Source organism: Chelon labrosus (assembly GCF_963514085.1).
Source record: "Chelon labrosus genome assembly, chromosome: 18".
NCBI lineage: Eukaryota > Metazoa > Chordata > Actinopteri > Mugiliformes > Mugilidae > Chelon > Chelon labrosus.
In genome coordinates, this window is record NC_140351.1 from 20,488,832 (window position 1) to 20,508,762 (window position 19,931).

A 19,931-nucleotide genomic window follows, 5' to 3' on the forward strand; every position below is an offset into this window, starting at 1 on the left:
ACGTCTTAATATCTTTTGTTAGAGTGTGAGTCAGCCATTTGTGGTTGGGTTCTGTGCATGGATTTACAGGCCAGTGTTATCACCTTTTAGGAATAAACCTCCTCAAAATAGCCTCCACAGCATGTAGATGGTGGCAGCGTCTAGAAATAGAAGTGCACCGGAGAGGCAAAGCATACCTTTAACCCTAAAATTAAATGCATTTCAACTGTCAGATTTTGAAGACAAGATGTTCCCCGCGTTCCCCCCATGTTTTTTTAAATAGTAAGTATAAAAACGGGTGGCATGAGGGAGCTCGTATATCTCTGTATTAGTAATTTTCGATTGATTTTGATTTATTTTGATTGGTTTTCAATTGTTTGCTTTATAAAATGTTCCCCAAAGCCCAGAGTAACAACTTCAAAAGGTTAAAGGCCCAAAGGCATCATTGACAGACTAAGGACACCAGCAAATAGCCACATTTGAGCTGCAATGAGCAAATATTTTCCTTGATAAAAGAACAGTTGATCCGCTGATTGCTTCTCACCGGTTGACCAGTTTGTTTGGAAGTGCAGCCGCAGATCAAAATTCTGGAAGCTCAGTTCTGAAAGTGACAGATTTATATCGACATTTAATAAAACAAAGCAAGGCAATTCATCACATGCCTAAAAATTCAGTTATGCATTCAGTGAAGCAGAATGCTATGTAGCTACAGTACACAACTAAATCACTGAATGTGATTAGTAAAATGGACTGATAAAGAATGGTAGCAACACATGGTATAGCCATATAGTAGTTAGCATACTTTTTTTTTTTTTGCAGCACAGAGAACAGTAATTCTTTCCTTTCCCTTATAGTTGCCTGAACGAACTCTCAAATCAGTTTTTATTTTTTTATTTTTTTATTTGGTACCTGCTACCAGAGCCATGTGTCTGTAGCCTCTGGATGCTGATGTGTCCCGCTAAATCTGTCCAGCCACTGTGATTGGCTAGCTAGGCTGCTTTCACTCCAGATGTTGACGGATTGGATTAGGGAATTATCACTTCTGTTGTTGAGAATTGCTTTTTCCTGATCTCCTCACGAAGCATGCACGGGGTCAACGCATGTAGAGGTGACACCGCGTGTGCGGCCAAGGTCATGATGCATTTCCTTTAGGATTTATTAGAATGTGCGGCCGCATAATGAAGACATTCCTTCTAGCATTTCTGCCATTTTATTTTCTTATAATCCACTTCATTATGTCATGTCAGTAATGTAGAACTCGACCCACATAACAGTAATCATTATTATATAAAGTTTTTTTTCCCTACCAGTCTTGTGTTTGCACGTGTCTTAGAAGGGTATCCACAGTTTTCAGTTGTGGGCAGATGTAACCTAATACTAATTCTCCTTTTGGCTTTGCACTGAAAAGGAAATTGATGGTTGAGTGTGTGTGTGTTTGTGTGCGTGTTTGTGTGTGTAGACAGTGGGGTGAATGGTGACAGGAGATTGGAGGAGAGAGAGCACAGACCATAATTAAAACTATTCCTTAAGCTCAAGTGGTTGCCAGGCAATGTGACCTTTACTCACACAGGTTCAGCTTCGGATGTTGAGCCTCGTAGTTAAATGAGACACACCGTGGAGTGGCTGCCTGCGTGTGTGTTCCCCTGTGTCCGTGTTTATTTTCTTCAGCCGCAGTTTTGTTAAAGTGCACGGACTGTATAGTAATCGGATTTGAAAATAGTGATGGTTTGTGTACGACAGTCTATATGTACATATGTATATGCACACCCATACAGTACAGTAGGCTGCAGTGCGCCTTGGTTCATTTGCAAATTCATTAATACGGACCAGATGCCTGGTTGGACAGCTTTCTCAAAGTGTCTCTACCATGGTTACCATGGTTACTGCCTCACCGTCGTCATCATCGTGTCAGCCATTTGTGGATTTTCTTTATAAAGTATCCGAGTGAAGAGGCACCGCTAGTTGAACGCCGTGTGTATTCATCCTTGAGGGCTTGTGCGACGAGTCTGTTTCCAGTCGGAGGTTAACAATAGATTTAAAGACTCTTGTCATACGGAGGATGCTTTAATGTAATAATGCAAGAGCAGTTCGATGTTCTTCCCTGGTACACTGTGGGCCTCATTTTGAACAACTCCATAATTGTCCAGTTAAGTTCTTGTGCAGATGTGATGTGTGTGTGTGTGTGTGAATAGGTGGGAGTTAAACGCCATGCGCATGAGGTAGCTAATTTTATCTGTCTGAAATGTTTTTGCATGTGTGCAAAGTGTTTGTATGGTTGCATGACACCATGTCTTGATTTTTTTATCATAAGAACCCCATGTGTATCTGTGCTTATGTGTGATACATAAAGTATACAGTACATATACATATAGATAGAAAAACATAAATCTATTATACATATACATATACATATTCATATACATACTGTATACTGTTTTTACTTATACATGGATGTGCAATAGAATCCCTGTAAATGGTTTAGATAAACTCAATCAACAGAGGAATTTTGAACAATTTTGTTAATTGATTTAAGTTCAATACAAATACCCTATATATTAATTAAAATAATTTAAATTGAATACCTCTAGGCTGTGTCCTGTTATGTCTTTGTGCTGGTTACAGCTGAGACTTCTTTTGTTTTTATGTTGTTCATCCGTACAGTATGTACAGCTATCCTCTTCTGCTTGTAACGTGTTGAGAAAAACTTGAGGGAATTTCTTCAAATGTGGCACTAAAGTTAATTTGGACTCAAGAAGGAGGTTTTAGTGGTCACAGGTCAGAGGTCAAAGGTCACATTGAGCTCTCAAAATAGGTTCTTGGACTTGTAAACACAATACTGAAAATCCTTGGGGAAACTTCTCCAACACTACATCCGCTTGATGAACTGATTAGAGTTTGGTGGTGTGACCTCACAAACATGTTTTTTTTTTGTTTGTTTGTTTTTTTAACTCTTATTATATTATAATAAGAGTTATAGTCATATATTATATTATATGACTGAGAAGGGTCCTTTATTGAACTTAACTAAACAAATTACAAAAGAATAAATGGTTTTAACCCTACTTTATTTTGTCTTTAAATTGTCCTTTTACCTGTAATTGATTTATTTAGCGATGTTGCGCTACAATTTCACAGCAAACTAGTTTCTAATAGCTATCATCAATGTTTAGGACCATGTAATTGAGCAAGGGCCTAAACACTCACATTTAGGAAAACCGTACTGATTTGTCCATGTGGAGTGAGTCCAATCTGTTTATTTCAATATTAATCCTAAAATGGAGGCCCATGTTGCCTTGTTTGCAGGCATTTTGGCTTTTTTTTGTTGCCGTTTCCTCAATTGTCCGCACCTTTTTCTGCCTAAAGCAACCAACAAAAGTGGAGGCAGCAGTCAAATCAAATACTTTGCAGAACGCAACATCTCTGTGTTTCTGCCGTGAATGATTTAGCCACCGTCGCGCCCTCCCCCTCTGTGTCATTAGCTCTATCAGCTGTGGCCATGTTTCACTAGCAGTGTTGACACAGAGAGCACAGAGCTGAGGTCTGAATCCCTGCCACTGCCCTTCACCAAAACCAGAGGGATCATCTCAGTAAGGGATTCGGTGTCACTCCAACACACCCGAGGACTCATATTAGCGCTCAAAGCGGAGCAGACCTTCAACATAACAGAGCTTCGAACGTGGACCGCAAAGATGCATGCATTTTTTATAAGTCAGCTCATATGCATATTTGCTGTATTGTGGTGAGACACACGGTGCAGAGCTCCTGAGTTTATAGAGCACCAGTGGGAGATTAGGCCTGTTTGTAATCCACGGCCAAAAATGTCCACAGAGTTTGGGGATTTTTCGTGTTTAATCAAAACTGATTCTGCTCATTCTTCTTCCCAGAAATGAAGTCTGTGTTTGGGATTTCAGTCTGTCTCTACCTGCGAGTTTGGCCTCTGTATGAGGGGCAAACATTATGACCAGAAGCAGTAGGCTACCTGGAGAGAAAATAATAATCATGCCAAAATTATGATGATATGGATGACAAAATGTTCAAATATTTATAACTCTGCAGCTTATTTTATGGTTACTGCTTTACTCATAGAAATATACTTTCGAAAATATGCTGATTTGCTTCTTGCTGCAGAAGAGATTGATTACACTCTCCTGTTTGTACCCTGGCTAGAGGAGCTGGAGCAGATTAGCCTAGCTTAGCAAAAAGAAAAAAGAAAGAAAGAGAGAAAGGATGGATGCAAACAGTTTAGTTAGCTATTTCTATAACTTTTTTGTACAAGTTAAGTAACTGAAATAGAACTAGTCAGTTTGGGAGGTAGAAGTTCTGGTACATGTGTATTTTTAGCCCTAGAGCACAGCAAAGCTAGCTGCTTTCAAGCTAGCAGGTAGATGGCTTCATATTTAGCATCACAACAGGGGATGAAATGAGCTCTAAATACAAGAAAGTCAATAATAATGACTTATAGGGGTACTGTAGATGCGATAATTTGTGTTTGCACCATTTTCCTTGGGTCCTTTTCCGATTTTGTAAAATCTATTGATTACGTAGTTGTTGTTTCCCTTCTTTTACCCTGGTATCTCAACCATGCAAATGCTCTTCATATTCATATTCTTCATAAAAATCCAAATAAATTAAATGAATATATACCATGAATATATGAACAAACAAAAGTCTTAAGTGCAGCTGTGGCCATAGTGTGGATGACACAGAACCACACTGTCCCTTTGTCTCAACTGCCTGTGTCATCTGCAGTGCTTTGTATAATTGTGCACACCGTGGCATGTCACAATTAATACATATTTCAGTAGGTACGATCTAAAGAAACCCATGTAACATGCACAACTGATCTGTAATTTGTGCTGCTTCGATGTCTTCGCTTCTCCTTACAAGAGCGGAGAAGAAATTAAGTGACTGCAGAGACCAAACAAACCTGAGACATAAACTGGTTCACGTTCATCAGCCAGACATGACCGTGTACTAGTATTCCCATTATACAGCTCTCCCTTCAGCATAAACTTACCTTATCTCATAATAACAGACACCCCATCTCTCACTTAAAACCTAATTTGCTGTAACTATTGTCCCCCAGCCCTGCAGCCCCTGGTAATGCCAGCCCAGACCTCAGCCCAGGAATAATTCCTGAGTAATTTCAGAGTCGGTTTTAGCCACTAATGGCGTTAGTCATGCTTGAGTAATCCTGAATTAGCACCAACCAGGAATTCAATAGCGAGCACGGATATATGTGCGGGGCAAACTAAGTGCTAATTTGTGCAGACTGTCTGCAGGGATTGTTTGGGCAAGAGATGGTTAGCGATTTGTGTTAATGTATGATATCCTTTCATGAGCAGATATGTGCTGTGTGGAGGTAATTTTCTCTCGGTTGTGAGCAAGTGATGGAAGTTTGAGATTGCTGGGGTGATCTTTACAGCAGACAAGGTCAAGACTCATCTTCTTTCTTATTATATACCGTACCAGTCAGCATTCCAGTTACCAAGCTTGGACTGAGGGGGAAGGGGAATGGTTTTGGCGTGATGGAGACCAGAAAGATGAGGAAAAGAAAAATGGGAGGGGTGCAAATGGTAAGAGGCAAAGGGGAGAGGCTTAGAACTGTGTCAGCATATGTGAGAGAGACTCCTCAAATAGGCCATAGCCTGGGGAGTGATGGACCGAAGCTTCACTCAAGGAAATGTGCCCACACATAACATGAAATCACACACACAACAGGCACATAATACAGATACACACTGTATTCAGCAGGAGACGAGGTATGACAAACTTTAAAGTGGGATGCACCGTGCCACATGGGAACTGTGGTTTGAAATTTAACCCTACAGTAAAATTAGAGAAGCTGAGATGCATACCTCAGCAGTTCAAAATACTCAAGAGTCTTTAGAGGGGCAATCTGTCTCTCTCTCTCTTTTTCGGTCTCAGTCACCTCCCTACTCTGATCCTGTCTATCTCTCTTTTCCACCTTTTCCTGATATGTACCTTTGCCTTCTTTTCTCACCATCATCCTTTCTCTCAAACACGCACAGACACACATTCGACGGAGAGAAAGAGCATCCGCCACACTCTCTGCCAAACTGACTCAACATTTTTCACACAATTCATTTGTCACAGTAATGAAACTGCCATGGATCGTGCCAGGCCTTCATCAATATCATCTCCTAAATGGAGCTTCCGTCCAAAAAGAGTTGCTTTAAACGAATGCACCCTTCTAAACGTTGTCCAAGTTTCTATAAGTTGTTATATTTTCTGAGTGCATCTATTGTTTTATGGCATTTATGCCAGCAGATTCAAATACCTTGATTTGCTTCGGCCTATCCGCAGACTAGAGCGCCTGCAGCGCCTAAAGCTAGACGTGAACAGGTGTTGCTTTATATTCAGAGGCAGACTGGCTCCAAGCAGGGAGGCTGCAGATTGTCTGACAAGTTATAGAAGCTGAAACTTTTGCAAAGGTCATTCGTGACTTTGCATTTTGTTGTTTACTCAGATCTTGCCTTGAATATGGGATCATCAAGGCACTGCATTTTGTAATTTTGTTTGTTTTAGTGCATGCTTTGCCTCTTTGTACAAAGGATTCGCTGTAACTGAAACTTTCACAACAATCAATAGCATCACCTTTTTGCCATATCCAAAAGTTTTTGTTGGTGATATTCCTCTGATAAACCTACAATACGCTCTCTGAATCAACACCTAAATCGAGAGTTGGATATCTCAGCAGCAAAAAGAGAGCAAATAATGGACATTGTTGCTTGTCTGTATTCTCAACTTGTTGCACTGCCCCCAAATGGTCAACAGCAATTCTAATAGTCCATGCACTATAGAAAGAGACCCTTGTAAGTTTAACTAAAAGTGTCTATATGTATTATTTACCCACACTATGACGAAAACTAACCATCCCTTTTATCTCTTCCTTCCACATGCCCATGTTTTCTCACTTTCCACTTGACTCTCCTCTTGTCCCAATGCTCTATCACACCTCTTCTCCCATCATTCTCTGCCTGTCACCTCCCACCACCAGCCATCCTGTCTGGGAACAGTCTGCATCACTTCCTCTGTCTGCCCGTGACTTCACGCTCACTCCACCGTTAAGATCCTTAGGATATGCCATGGGCACGGTGTATACATTCATGACGCATTCATGCCTCCTTTCACTTGGCGACACATTTCACACATTTCAGAAATAGAAGGCTCTATGTCCTCCTAGCATGTGCGGTAAGCCAGCAGCGTGCATATCAGTGATGGGCTGTAAGTGGAATGCTTTAATGTCAGTTTTTAACTTTGAGGTTCGCCTAAAAAAATCATAAGGACACACAGTACCTTCTCTTAGCGGCACCAGTGACATTCCTTTAACTTAGCAACAATCAAATCATTGTGAGTCATGCCCGTTGAAATTTCTTAAATCAATTTTTTTTTTTAATCTGCAGCTGGTTAGTAGTTTCCAAAAGTGGTGCTGAAATAGTGTGTCCTTTGTCTGTGGATGATGCCGAGACTTATTTCTGGGTCCCGTCATGGCTCCTCATGCATTTTAATATCTAACTGTCGCGAAAAACAGGACAAGCCCAGAGTCCAAGGACAGACATGTAGTCTGAAATAGAGACATCTGTCCGTTGGGGTCACTCTGACAGAAAGACAGTAGGAGGGAGGGAGGGGTGCCGGGCAGGGGGATGACGGCATGCGTCAATAGCCAAATGAAGGCAGATTGGAAAAAACAGGAGCATTGATTGAAAAGAGAGAAGGGATGGTGGAAGGAAGAGGAAGATGGATGATTGGGGTTAAGCAGGGCAGCCTGCACAGCTGCCAATTCTTACAGTGATACTTGAACTACCCATCTGGATTCTGTCATTCCTTGTTTTCACAGTCATGCATTGTTTAAGCATTTGCTGTCATGATCTGTTCATACATTTATGACTTATCCACAGGCGGAGGCTTTTTCACATTTGTTGTTTAATTTGGTCTTTTTTGAAGGGACTCTGGTGGCAGCACATTAACACCATCTTCCCCTGCACACAGATGTTTTCTTTAGTCATGGCTTTCAGTATTTGTGCGTTTGCATGTGCACAAGCATGTATAATAACTCTCAGTGGAGTTTTCAAAGGATTTGTTAAGCAGGTCACCCCTGGCCTCTCTCTGTCTCACCATGGTGCGCTCCCGTAATACCTCTCAGTGCTAATGCTAAGCTCACATTGATCCTAAACCATATTACTCTTCTGCCTTTTGGTTTTTAAGCATTGCTGTGGTACAGAAGACGTCAATAAGACATTCTTTGATGCTTACGCACGAACAGCTGGCGACTATTCCGTATTCTAGGCGCTGTTCTGTAATGTAGACATCGCGGGAGGTGTCTTGTGCTTGTTTAGTCTTGTTTTCTGCTTGTTATGATAAAAGATTTACAGGAAGGGATTAAAAACGGCTTCTGTAGAAGAGACCGTCCATGAGTATATAAAGACTGAATAAAATGGATGTAGACAGATGGCTTTGAGCATAGTTTTATTAGCAGTCTGAAAGCCCTCCAACTCTTTGACCTGGGATTTTTTTTCCACCAACAATGCGATGCAATTGCAACGCGATACGATATGAATCTCGGCCTCTATGCATGTGTGTGCACCGTTTGGCCTGGCGCTCCCGAGTGGAGCGACAGTGCAGTGCTCCAGACTGGATTAAGCTCTTGCTTGGATGTGGCTGTGCTCCATTTGGAAAATCGGGATTTAGATTTGAGATGGAAGCACAAGGGGAGGTGTTACGCTAACCCCAAGAGGGACAGGCTGAGTGATACAGCTTAAAGATGAGGGAAGAGAGAGAGAGAGAGGGGGGTGGAAGAGGAACAAGAAAAAGACAATAGCGGGAATCTGGTTTGTCGAGCCTGATGATAGGGGCAGGTCACGGAAGACAGCCAGAATGAGAAGAATCGCATGTCAATAGTATGTTTGACTGAGGGATACGGTGTAAGGGAAAAATGTAAAATGTTTTTCTGTATGCATATTGCCTTCACCGATGGTTTCCATTTTCTAACACTGTTTTTCATTTTTCATTGTGTCTCCAGAACGGCCCATGCCAGGACAAAAAGCGAGGCGGCAGACCAGGCCGCAATCTCTGCTGTGCATGACTCTGAAATTGCCAGGGCAGTTGCTAGGGAGCTCTCCCCCAACTTCTACCAACCAGGTAACCTTTAAGAAAGAGCCCTAATACACAACACATGCCTATATATTGCAAATCATGCTCCCAGTAGCAAAGGGTGCATACCGCACATGTTTAGTGTTTAAGTATAAGAGATGGTAGTTTGCCTTCATACTTTTCTGCCCGAATGAGAAACACTTCCACAGACTGCAGGTGCACTAAAGGGTTGAGGAGGTCAGTCTCTATGGTGAAATACAATACGTTTCAAGTGGCTAAATTTGCTTGAGCATTTGCCTAGCTGTGCATGCATGTATAGATTTAGACCAGGTTTTCAGTCATTTTAGACCTGACCGACCCAGAGATGAAGTTGCAGTCATTGCTTAGACTGTTGCAGGAGTCCGGAGTCAGGGGGCTTTAACACATGAGTGGTTCACACCTGACAGTGGGACATCTGCCCTGCCAAGCTATTCTAAAATCCATCCTTCACATTTTTAGCTATCTTCAAGACACCAGTCTGCCCATCAAAGCCTTTGCTTTGGGTAAGAGGCTGGTTACTGTATGAACAATGATGTTTGCACCGTTTTAGAGTTGTTTACACTGACTGTGTCCGAGTTAGTAATTAGCTTGTTCTGGGGGCACAGAAGCGTAGGGATTGGTGTTCCAAGACTGTAATCGAAGACTAGAGGTACTGAGGATGATTTGTAACACCACAATGGAACACTGTGTTTGTGCTTAAACAAAGCAGACCCTGCTTGAAGCAGACCACTGTATTCTGGATGTAAGCCTTGTCTTCTCTCTCAAAGGCCCGTTGTGATGGAAATACTTGCTAAAGAAAATTGCAGCCGTCGCCTGCCCTGTTCTTTAAATCGGGTTTTTCTCATTTGATCATATCAAACTCATGCTTTAGTGAAGTGTGGAAATGGTTCCATGGAATATGAGTGCTGGAGAAAGAAAGCCACAGGTCTCCCATTCCCAATACCAAGCAGCTCTCATCTTTCTTCTGCCTGAAGGTTTTACAGGCACACTGCCATATTATACGGCACTTCACATCATAGGGTGTCGACTCAACTCTGTTTAGTTCATTTACAAGGTAAGCTGAGTTTTACAAGACATAGCCGGACACATAATACTACATAAATAGTCAGGGGTGGAGATCCTTTTTTTGTTAAAACATTTGTGATGCAGGTGGGGTCAGAGGTGGAACATTTGAGAGTAGAGAGTGCAACGTCCAGAAAGGATGACCTAAAATGTAATTATTGGTGCACCTTAATTGTTCTATTCTTAGGCTATTCTGTATTGCAGGAGTCGCTGTATACCTTTTTTCAGATAATTCGCTTTAAAATTCTAGAATATTCAAAGGTGCAATGTTTTTATTTTTATTTACAGTGTAAGATGTATAGTACCCTTATCTCTTCCACTGCCCGTAATATATTTAGGCCTATGAGCTAGCGACCTTGGGCCCTTGCCAAAAGCCACCACAAAATAGTGGGTGACAAATAGATTGACAATGGGACCCATTCAAGCATGTCCCTTCACTAAGCCGCAGAAATGGCCAGCCCGGGCCAGAGACATCCTGCGGGTTGTTTGTGTTGTGGAAAACCGTGGTCATGCTTGGCGGACTGGGTGGTCTCCAGGTTCACAGGTCTGTGCGGAGAGTGTCCTTGCCTTATAAGTCGGATCATGAATGAGAGAGTGGCCGATGTCATAATAATGTGCAGCGCACGGCGACATCTGAGCCGTGATGTTTAACCGTTCAGTTACGTAAGCGTGTAAGCCAAGCTAAAAGCCAGACAGGCACCTGCAAATAGACAAACCCGTCTTCTGTGTTTTACTTTATTTCTCGTTAATGAAAGTTTAGTATGTTATGAGTCAGATTCTAGGTGTGTGGACGCAGGTCGGCCTTTTGGCAGATCATACTGTGCTTGAGTCAGTCCCTTATTTACACCTTTCTGGCAAATGACCAGAGGTGTTACACTTAAACACAAAAATGTCCTGTGTCCTGTCAACAATGGACAAAGATAGTGTTGAACAATCCTTTGTCATTACCTTGTCTATCTTAATATCACAGTGGAACAAATCTGAGTAAGTAGCATTAGAAGGAGCTTTTATGACTTTACCAAATCCATCTACTTTGCTTTCTTATTATGTACCTCCACAGTGCAAATATGCTCACTCACACCCATCCCTCAGCTTCTAATAAATCCTCTAGGGTAACAACCAGGGGTCTAAACCCCTTGTTGTTTGTAATTGGCATTTCAGACTCATAACAGATTATCACCAAGATTCGGAGTGTGTACTTCAAAAGGAAAGACAGGGTCACAGGGAACAGGACACTGACCTTTATGACTGATTCACAACCAGCACCCTGGAGGGGGAGCAGCGAGGGTTAGCTGGGCGTGGCTTGTGGCGTGACGTTAATTGGGCTATATTTGGTGGCGATGTGTGCTCGCTGGGGTCTAATGGAGACATAGCTGAAATCCTTATGCACTGAGAGGAGCTCTTCCCCACACTCACCCCCTCCCCGGGGCTGACGCAGAGCAGCTGTCCCTTCCTTCAGCCGGTCGCTGAAGGGAGGGGGGTTGGAAGGTGGGGGGTACCAGCAGGGATCCTGCTCCGCCCTGTTTGACCCAGTCAAGGTGCACATGGACCAGGTGGACCCATAAAAGCTTGGACTGTCAGAGCTGAGAACCAGACAAGAGCAGGTGCTGCTGTATATTCATGGCAGCAGGTGTGGTGTAAGTTTAAACACAGAAGTTCAAGGGAAGTTTAAAGTAATGCACAAACTTCTTGGGACTTTCAAGGATACAGAATAGAAACTGTCAATCATATTATTTTGTAGAGTTCAAAATCCCTTTCTGTCTCTCCCACGTGTTGAAATCATAGTCAGAGTAATGAATAAAAGTCTTTGGTGTTTGTTGCCATTCCCTCTGATTTGACTCTTTCCATGGAGCATATCTCCACCAATCACATCTCATGCGAACATGAGGCCGTCCAGGTTCTTCTTTGCATGTGGCCACTCGCAAACAAAGCACCGGAAGACAATGATCATGTTCAACCAGTAGCTGCAGACAATAGAGAATAGCTTATTTCCATATGTGTGTGTGTGTGCGTGCATGCAAATATACATGTGTGAATATAATCTGGCTAAACAATAACAGCTCCCCCTGCCCATCTGCCCATCTCCTACCCAGTGTGAGTAGGAGGAAGAAAGAGAAAATCTAAACGTTGAATCATGAATCTTAAACACAAGAGAACATGGTGGGATCACAAACTAAAGAACAGACTCATACATATACAGTTTGATGAAATATATCAATGTTAGGACGCTAATGAGACATAAAAATACAAACATGTCATTATAATTGACACATAGAGACAATAAAACACTTAAAGCAACAGTTTGCCTGCAGAGAAATATTTTTCTCAGTGCATTTGACAAGGCAGCAGCGAAGACCCGTCATCATTCATATGTAGCGACAACAGCCTTGGGTCAGTGTTTGATTTTCAAAGCTCCAAAAACAAGACTCCAGTGGTAAAAATCTCCTGTTTCCCTTTCAACTTGGGTTCTCTAGCGCTGGATTGTGCTGTACCCCTTTTCCCATGCGCACACTCACAAACACATGGACATCGATGCCCAGGTCTCAGTGAAGATTTCCTCTCATTACTGCTGTTCATCTCATATTAAGGTCAGGAGGGGTGAGGCCGGGTCTTAAACCGCCGATCTGTTGTGTTTGGTGGGGTTCTATGAATGTGTGAGTGCGTGCGTGACAGCGAGAGAGAGCTTGTGTGTTTTCCTAAGTGTGCACTAGAGCAGAAAATGCGCTATGGATTTAACATGAACAGAACTGGCAACCCGCAGCTTAAACGAAAGCTTGTGTATTCTAATAACCTCAAAGAGACAATGATGATGTTAGAGGGTAGAGCACATTTTGCAGTTGAACTTTTCTCAAAAAGAACACAGGCATGTCGCTTAAATATGACAAATCGTGCTCTAACTGCTGAAAGTCATGTCTGTATCTGCGTTTGTCTTTTGTATTTTTTTCATGTACAATACCTCAAGTCGTGTATAATGGCTTGTTTTGATGACCCTCTCAAGAAGGCTGCAGAGTCAGCCCAATTCATCAATGCTCAGATAAAAGAAACGCCAAAGCCATTTGGATAATTGAGTCCCAGTACATGTTCCATCTGACCTGGCAGGATTCCTTCGTAAGGAATCACTTCTAATAAATCTTAAGTCACTTGTCAAGAGGCTCTCCACAAGCTCAGATATCCACAACGCAACCATGTAGTTCTAATTCTAATATTTCTTGTGAGTGCATGTTTCCATAACATGGAATTTTACATGGCTGTAGAAATGGAGTGGGAGTCATTTTTCCTGACTGCCAGCGTTGCAGTCCTATAGCACCGTGAGGCCGGGGGTCATTTGAGTCCCAAGAACCATTCAGAAAATGCCTGGAACCCTTTGCAGGAATGTGTCCCCAAACAGAGTGAAATTGCCCAGGCCCGCCCACGAAGCCCTAACTCTTATTGAGCTATGGTGCGAAATTAAGCTCGGCAGATATATTAAGCCCCGCAGATGTTCAGATGTCCCCCTGTCTCTTTGTAGTGGGTCTTATTGGTTGTGGCAGTTATAAAACAAATTAGGAATGCCACGCAGCTGAAAAATACTTTGGGCTTATGAGTACTGAAGTCTAAAAGATTCCACTGATATGGGACTGGATACACTTGTACCCCTCTGGATTGGATACCTGCATAATTAGTCCTAGAATGAATGTCAAATCAAAACTAATATTGATTCTTAAATTATAGTGTATAAACGTAATCACTGTCATGCATATAGGAGACAGCCAGTAAATCCTTTCAACTGATCTCTCAGATTAACCCGTTTTCCAACCCAATCAGTGAGTCAATGAGTATAGCATCTGGGTGTGGGGGGGATAAAGGATGCGGAGTATAAACGAACTAGCGAAACAGTTCAGCTTTAAAGAGGGAGTGCTTGGGATTTAGTGACATCTACTGGAGAGTTTGCCGACAGCGACCAACTAAAAACCCCTCCCTTGCCAAGCATGTAAGGAAATCTGCGACCCTATGTTTGGTCTGTATGTTCTGAGGTTCTGTAGCAATTTGGCAGCACGACATGGCATGCAAGAGAAACTGCTCCCAGTGTAGTTATGATGGACTCATTCTAAGCTAAAGAAAACACAGCCATTCATAGTTGCAGGTGACTGTACGCATTTCGGCTAATGTTTCTGTGTTGCCACTGTAAATTCTGTGCTACTTCTTTTACATGTTGTCTTTATAATTCCTACATTTCAAATTATACATACAGGCTGCAGTGGATCCTTTTCTGCTCACACCATCTGATGTGCTTCAGACAAAGCAGCATTGTCCCTCTCTTTCTCACTCTGACACCATCTAATTTAGGCAAAGAGAAAAAAAACAAGCAAACAAAGAGCCTGATGTCTCTAATTAATATTAATTTTATATAGAACAAAGGAACAGATAAAGTGTCATTTTTACCACAGAGTGGCAAAACAGTATCTACATTCATTCTCAGGCAATATGGCACACAGATTAGAGAACATTAGAGGAAAATACTGAACATAAATAGTGAAGATGGGAGATTTCATTGGGTCTAGGACCAATAATATCTAGTGGACTATCTGTCCATTAACCCAAGACCTTAGTCCATAAAATGGTGCTGAAGAAAAAGGAAGTCCATAGCTTCCCCAGACATTAAAGTCTTGTTGTTGCTCCTTAGGGACAACTCCTTCATTATCTGTGTTGGTTGGATGCTGAGAACTGATGTGACAAGGGCCTTTCCCGGAAAACAATTAAAGTGAATGACTGATGACGAGGACAAGCCTGCAGGGGAGCCTCCTTTGTGAAATGGTGTTTGTGACCCTGCATTAATCAGTCCATTTCTCCATCTCCCAGTCTGCCTCCTTCCCATCCTGCAGAATGATTGCATATATAATGTTGATTCATGAATATTTTACTTGAAAGTTTGACTATGCTTAAGTGTGGATCTGGTTTCAGTCTGGAGCACAGTGAAATTCTGATCTCCTAGTTTGGGCGTTTGGACAGTAACTGGATCAGAATAAATTTCAGAACAGCATTCAGCATTGGTTTATGGTTTGGTCATTTTTGAGTTATGACTGAACAACGTCTAAACCTCAGATAATGGGGCATTTTCATTTCACTGAACTGTATACATTAAAGCTATCATTATCATTGTCTGTTATTGTTTCTTTTATGTATCATCAAATTCATGTCACAGAGCTAAGAATTTGTACTTCTTAAGTGCCATTAGCAATACTTAATAGTTTGACATTTTGGCAAATACACACTTCATGTCTGTGTGATGAATGCAATGCTGTATCAAGGTGTCTTAATGTAGATGGGAATGAGGGAAACAGCTAGTCTGTCGGTTTCAAAACGTTACATAAACTGCCTACCAGAACTAGCACTAGAAGCTAGCTAACAGGTGGTTAGCCTAATTTGGCAACAGATGTAATTAGCTAACTTGGCCTTTACAAAATGAGTTATAAGTTCTAATTTTATTAATAAAACATATTTATTTTACATTTCAGTTTGTGATAATTAGTTGTCTTTCAATGTGTTGGAGGGCAGATACATTAGCAAGCCTGACAGAGCTCGTTTTTGGTATTTGCGCTAAGCTAAACTAAGCTAACCTGCTCATGGAAATAGCTCCATATTCAGCTTCCACAGACTCAAGAACTGTTTTAATCTTCTTGTCTCTCACTTGGTATATGTGTGTTTCCCAAAATGTCATACTGATTCTTAAAACATCTTAACGCATCATCTTTCAATAAAGAAATATCCCATCAGATGCGCATTTCAATTATTTTAGTTGCTGTCTAATCAAACTAGCGAACAGAAATTACATATTTCCTTGTCCAGGGTTATCTGTGGATGGTCTGTGATGTTAATGTGTGTCACCTCTCTCAACTGTTTAGGACCTGACTACATAAAGCAACAGTCAAAGGAACCTGTGGAGATTAAAGAAGTCCCTGTTGAAAAGAAGGAGGAGTCCCCGAAAGATTCTCCTCACTTTTACCGCAAAGGTACCACTCCTCCCCACTCCCCAGTGACCAGTCCTGCAGCAACACCTCCCCCCTCGCCTCCCTCCGGCAAGAAGAAAGGTCAGCTCGCCAATAGCACTAGCCGGAAAACCAGCAAAGAAGAGAAGCCTTCCCGCAAGACGAGCAAAGAAGAGAAGTTAAGTTATAAGCCCAGTAAGGATGAGAAGTCGAGGAAGCTGAGTAAAGAAGAAAGGCTGTCCATCACTGATGGCCCCAAAAGTTCTCATGTGCATGTTGAGGCTCCACCTAAACCCACTAAAGTTCAGCAGCCTACCCCAGCACCTGCTCCTCCTTCACAGCCTCCGGCAATGCCAGTCAATGGCCAACTCCACTCTGAGTACCACAGTTACTACGTCAAGGCCCCTCCGAGGGGCCCTCCACCCCCAGAACCTGAAGAGGACCCAGAAGAGGAGCCTAATGCCCTGGCCCTGGCACGTATGCCCCCGCAATCCTCTAGGTCTTTTAGTACACCCACCCCCAAGCCAGCCTCCATACGGGAGAGCAAGAGCGACCAGAAACTCAGGAAGCAGGATTCCCTAAAGCCAAAGAGCCTCGCAGACACAAAGAAGGCTAGCATGGAGATTGCAGAGAGCACGGACGAAACAGTAAGTGTCGCTGACAGGAGCGAGGAAAGTGTTTCAAATGAACAGTTTGGAAAAAGCGCTTGCACTTAGTCGCTTTCTTGCTCAGAGTTGGTTATGTTTTGTATGGTAAATACAAAGCTATGTCCAGTAGCTTATTGGCTTAGCTTAGCCTGGCTTAGCTTAGCTTAACCTAGCACAAAGACTGTACAGAGAATTCTTAATGTTACCAAACTGTTTCTTCTTGGTTTCTGTGCTAACAGGTCCCAGTTGTTAGTGTGAAATAACATGCTAATCATGTTATTTTAGGTAGCAGAGCCAGGCTAACTGTTTTCCCTGTTTTCAGTCTTTGTACTATGCTAAGCTAACCACCTCCTGCTTCAATCTTCTCTCACTCTTGATAAGATAATGTATATTCCTGATTCGCCTGATTTGTGATGACCAATCATTTGATGCACTGCTTAACGATTGTTATGTAATGTCTGATTTTAACAATTTTGTTATTTTTTGCAGGGCCCTAACTCAATCCTTGTTGCTATGGTAATGCTGTTGAATATTGGCCTTGCGATTATATTTGTCCATTTTCTGACATGATGATGCAGTTTCTCAGGTAAGTTCATTTATTATCCCACAAAAATCAGTGAGCAGCTAATGTAGTTTAAAGAATGAATATGCCCTTTTATTAATATCTTGTGTGCCACAATGTCTATCTGAAATCTGACAAGGGTCCAATTAAATCTACACAAACTGTTTTATGTTCCAGTGAAACCATGGCAACCGGTACGGTTGCATCGCCAGCCTTGAAAAATGAAAATGGCGCCAGTGAGACACGGGGGCGGCCGTAGGTGTATAGGAATCAGCATGACACCGAAGAGAATCAGGAGGAAGGCATCACTATCACCAACCTGTCAATGGCCTTCTTTAGGGCCAGCCCCGTGAATAAGCACTCCTTTGGCTTCACTAAAAGCTGAGGTGAAATGTCGTGTATAGTGAGATTTAAAAAAATAAAATAAAATTAAAAGTTTAAAAAAAATGCAACCAAACATACACAGTCTGAAAATAATGAAGTAATTGAAACCCACACGTATGCTGATCCAAGCACAGGTCTCTGTAGCCCACTCCCTCTGCCTTGGCAGAGATGGCAGTGGGCTAACGGACCTTGCTGGAAGAGTGTGGAGATGCACTTTTAGATGACGGGAGCAAACAGCTGCCTTTCTATTTTGCCATCTGACGTTTTGATGGGGAGATGTGAGCCCGGCCCAGGGGGAGGGGGGCAGTCGCAGCGGGAGCGTGCTTGGGTGTTCGGAGCGTTTTCTGGGGTTCACACCACTCCTGCTTGAGGAAACTGGGCACGGCCGTTGCCAGCAGTCAGTGCTAGCACGGTCACTAGCCAGTCTTACTCTGTTAACCCAAACATCACTGCAGCTTCCCCAAGCTCCGTCCATTGTAATCCAGGATACACTGCTTTGAAACACTCCCCGTGCATGGTACAGTTTTAACAGTTTGTTTGTTTTTTTTTTGTTCTAATGTAACTTTTTGTCCGTTGTTGTTCTCTGAATGTTGGTTACCTGCAGTCATAGGCTTCTAGAACTCTCAGAATGAGTAAAGAAACTAGTTTTCCCTTTTTATTTGAATTTTACTCATTTCGAAAAATTGAGCTGTAATTTGACATTACACATCCATGTTACAGAAAGTGCAATATGTTTATTTTTTTCAAAAGTTTATAATATATTTTGCCAAATAGGGGCTTGTACCATTATAAAAATCACATTTTCCTTTTTTTTCTTTGGTCAGACTTGCATAATAAAAAGACTGGTTTTGAAAGAAGGTTTTAATGAAGAGCAGAGATTGTGATTAGTGGAAGTGGTTTATGCTATAAAAGATAAAAGCCAGCTAGCTTTTTGGGAGTGAAGTAACATATGTCTTATGCTATTTATGAAATCAGAAGGAAGATTGTTTCATTGTACATGCCTAGACCATTTTGCTTGAATTTCCTCACGCTATTCTTTGCTTTTATTGTTTCAATATACCACTATGATGCAAAAACGCAGCTCACGAAGCTGCTTGTGTAGGCCCGGCAGTGCTTGCATGCTCATGAGACTGGATCGAGACAGTCTTGTGGACAGTGGAAGTTTATTCAGGTTGAGTCCATGGGGAATGTGGCTCCAGGGAGAAGGAGAGATGCCTTTAAAAGTCTTTAACAGTAATACTGTTTACCTCAGAAAAGATGAGGAAGGGGGGGAGGGAAAGAGATGCCATCCTTGTCTTAACTTTGTTGTGTGGGGGTAACTCTGACTGTTGTCATCACCTGAATCATGCTTTTAACTTGCTTCATTGTAGCTGCTTGTAGTCTTTGTTGCAGGTATGGCATGAGTTTCTTTGATTTTCAAAGTGGTTATTTATATGGTGGACATTTACTGTCACCCCTACCAAGATTAATTATTTATTCATTGTACAACTGATGTGTTTGTGAGCATTGGTCATCCTGAAAAGGGCTTTAATATGTTTAGTTTTTCTTTGCTGCAATTCTGTTTTGAGGCTCAACTTGACTGTATTGTCTATTTAAAAAAAAATTAAAAAATGAGCAGCACATTAGATTTAGAGAGTTTTCGACCAGTTTGCAAACTGTCCACATAACTACTGGAAATTGAAATTTATTCAAAAACAAAATATGGTGTAAACAATAAAATGGAGTTTTGAGAGGTTTATCTGAACAGCCTGTTTATGGGATATTTTTTTGAAATGCAACATTGCATGTTGGAGACATTTATATATAGATTATTATATACTATTTGTAAGGATTTTTACAGAGCACAATCCAGAATCTGGTATGAGTTGGTATTTTTCTAACAATTTGCACACCTGTATTTTGACAATGGATATATCTTGTTTGTAATTGGTAATGTAATGCACATATGATAATGTTTGACAGTGGAAAAAAAATACTTTATTTCTAATTGGTTGTACTGTATGTACCATTTGGGGATGTGAAAGGCAGATGTATTTGTTTGAGTATTTTAGGAAATAACAAAGGAACTGTGGGAGACTTTTGATATCTCAAAGTTCGTGTTACCCCACTGATTTGTGCAAAGTCTTTGGAGATGAAGTAATGTGTATAACAATAAAGATGTTATGCCTTGTTAAACAA

The 19,931-nt window shown here is 41.7% G+C and overlaps 1 protein-coding gene across 1 annotated transcript in view; it reads left to right on the forward strand.

Moving 5' to 3' along the window:
- jph1a (junctophilin 1a) overlaps window positions 1-19,931 on the forward strand; it is a 30,247-nt gene extending 10,316 nt beyond the window's left edge. Inside the window, exons 4-7 of the mRNA XM_084566016.1 lie at window positions 9,023-9,141; window positions 16,077-16,807; window positions 17,297-17,393; window positions 17,547-19,931. Coding sequence (XP_084422142.1) covers window positions 9,023-9,141; window positions 16,077-16,807; window positions 17,297-17,377 — 931 coding nt within the window. The 3' untranslated portion in view covers window positions 17,378-17,393; window positions 17,547-19,931. The remainder of the gene's footprint in view (window positions 1-9,022; window positions 9,142-16,076; window positions 16,808-17,296; window positions 17,394-17,546) is intronic.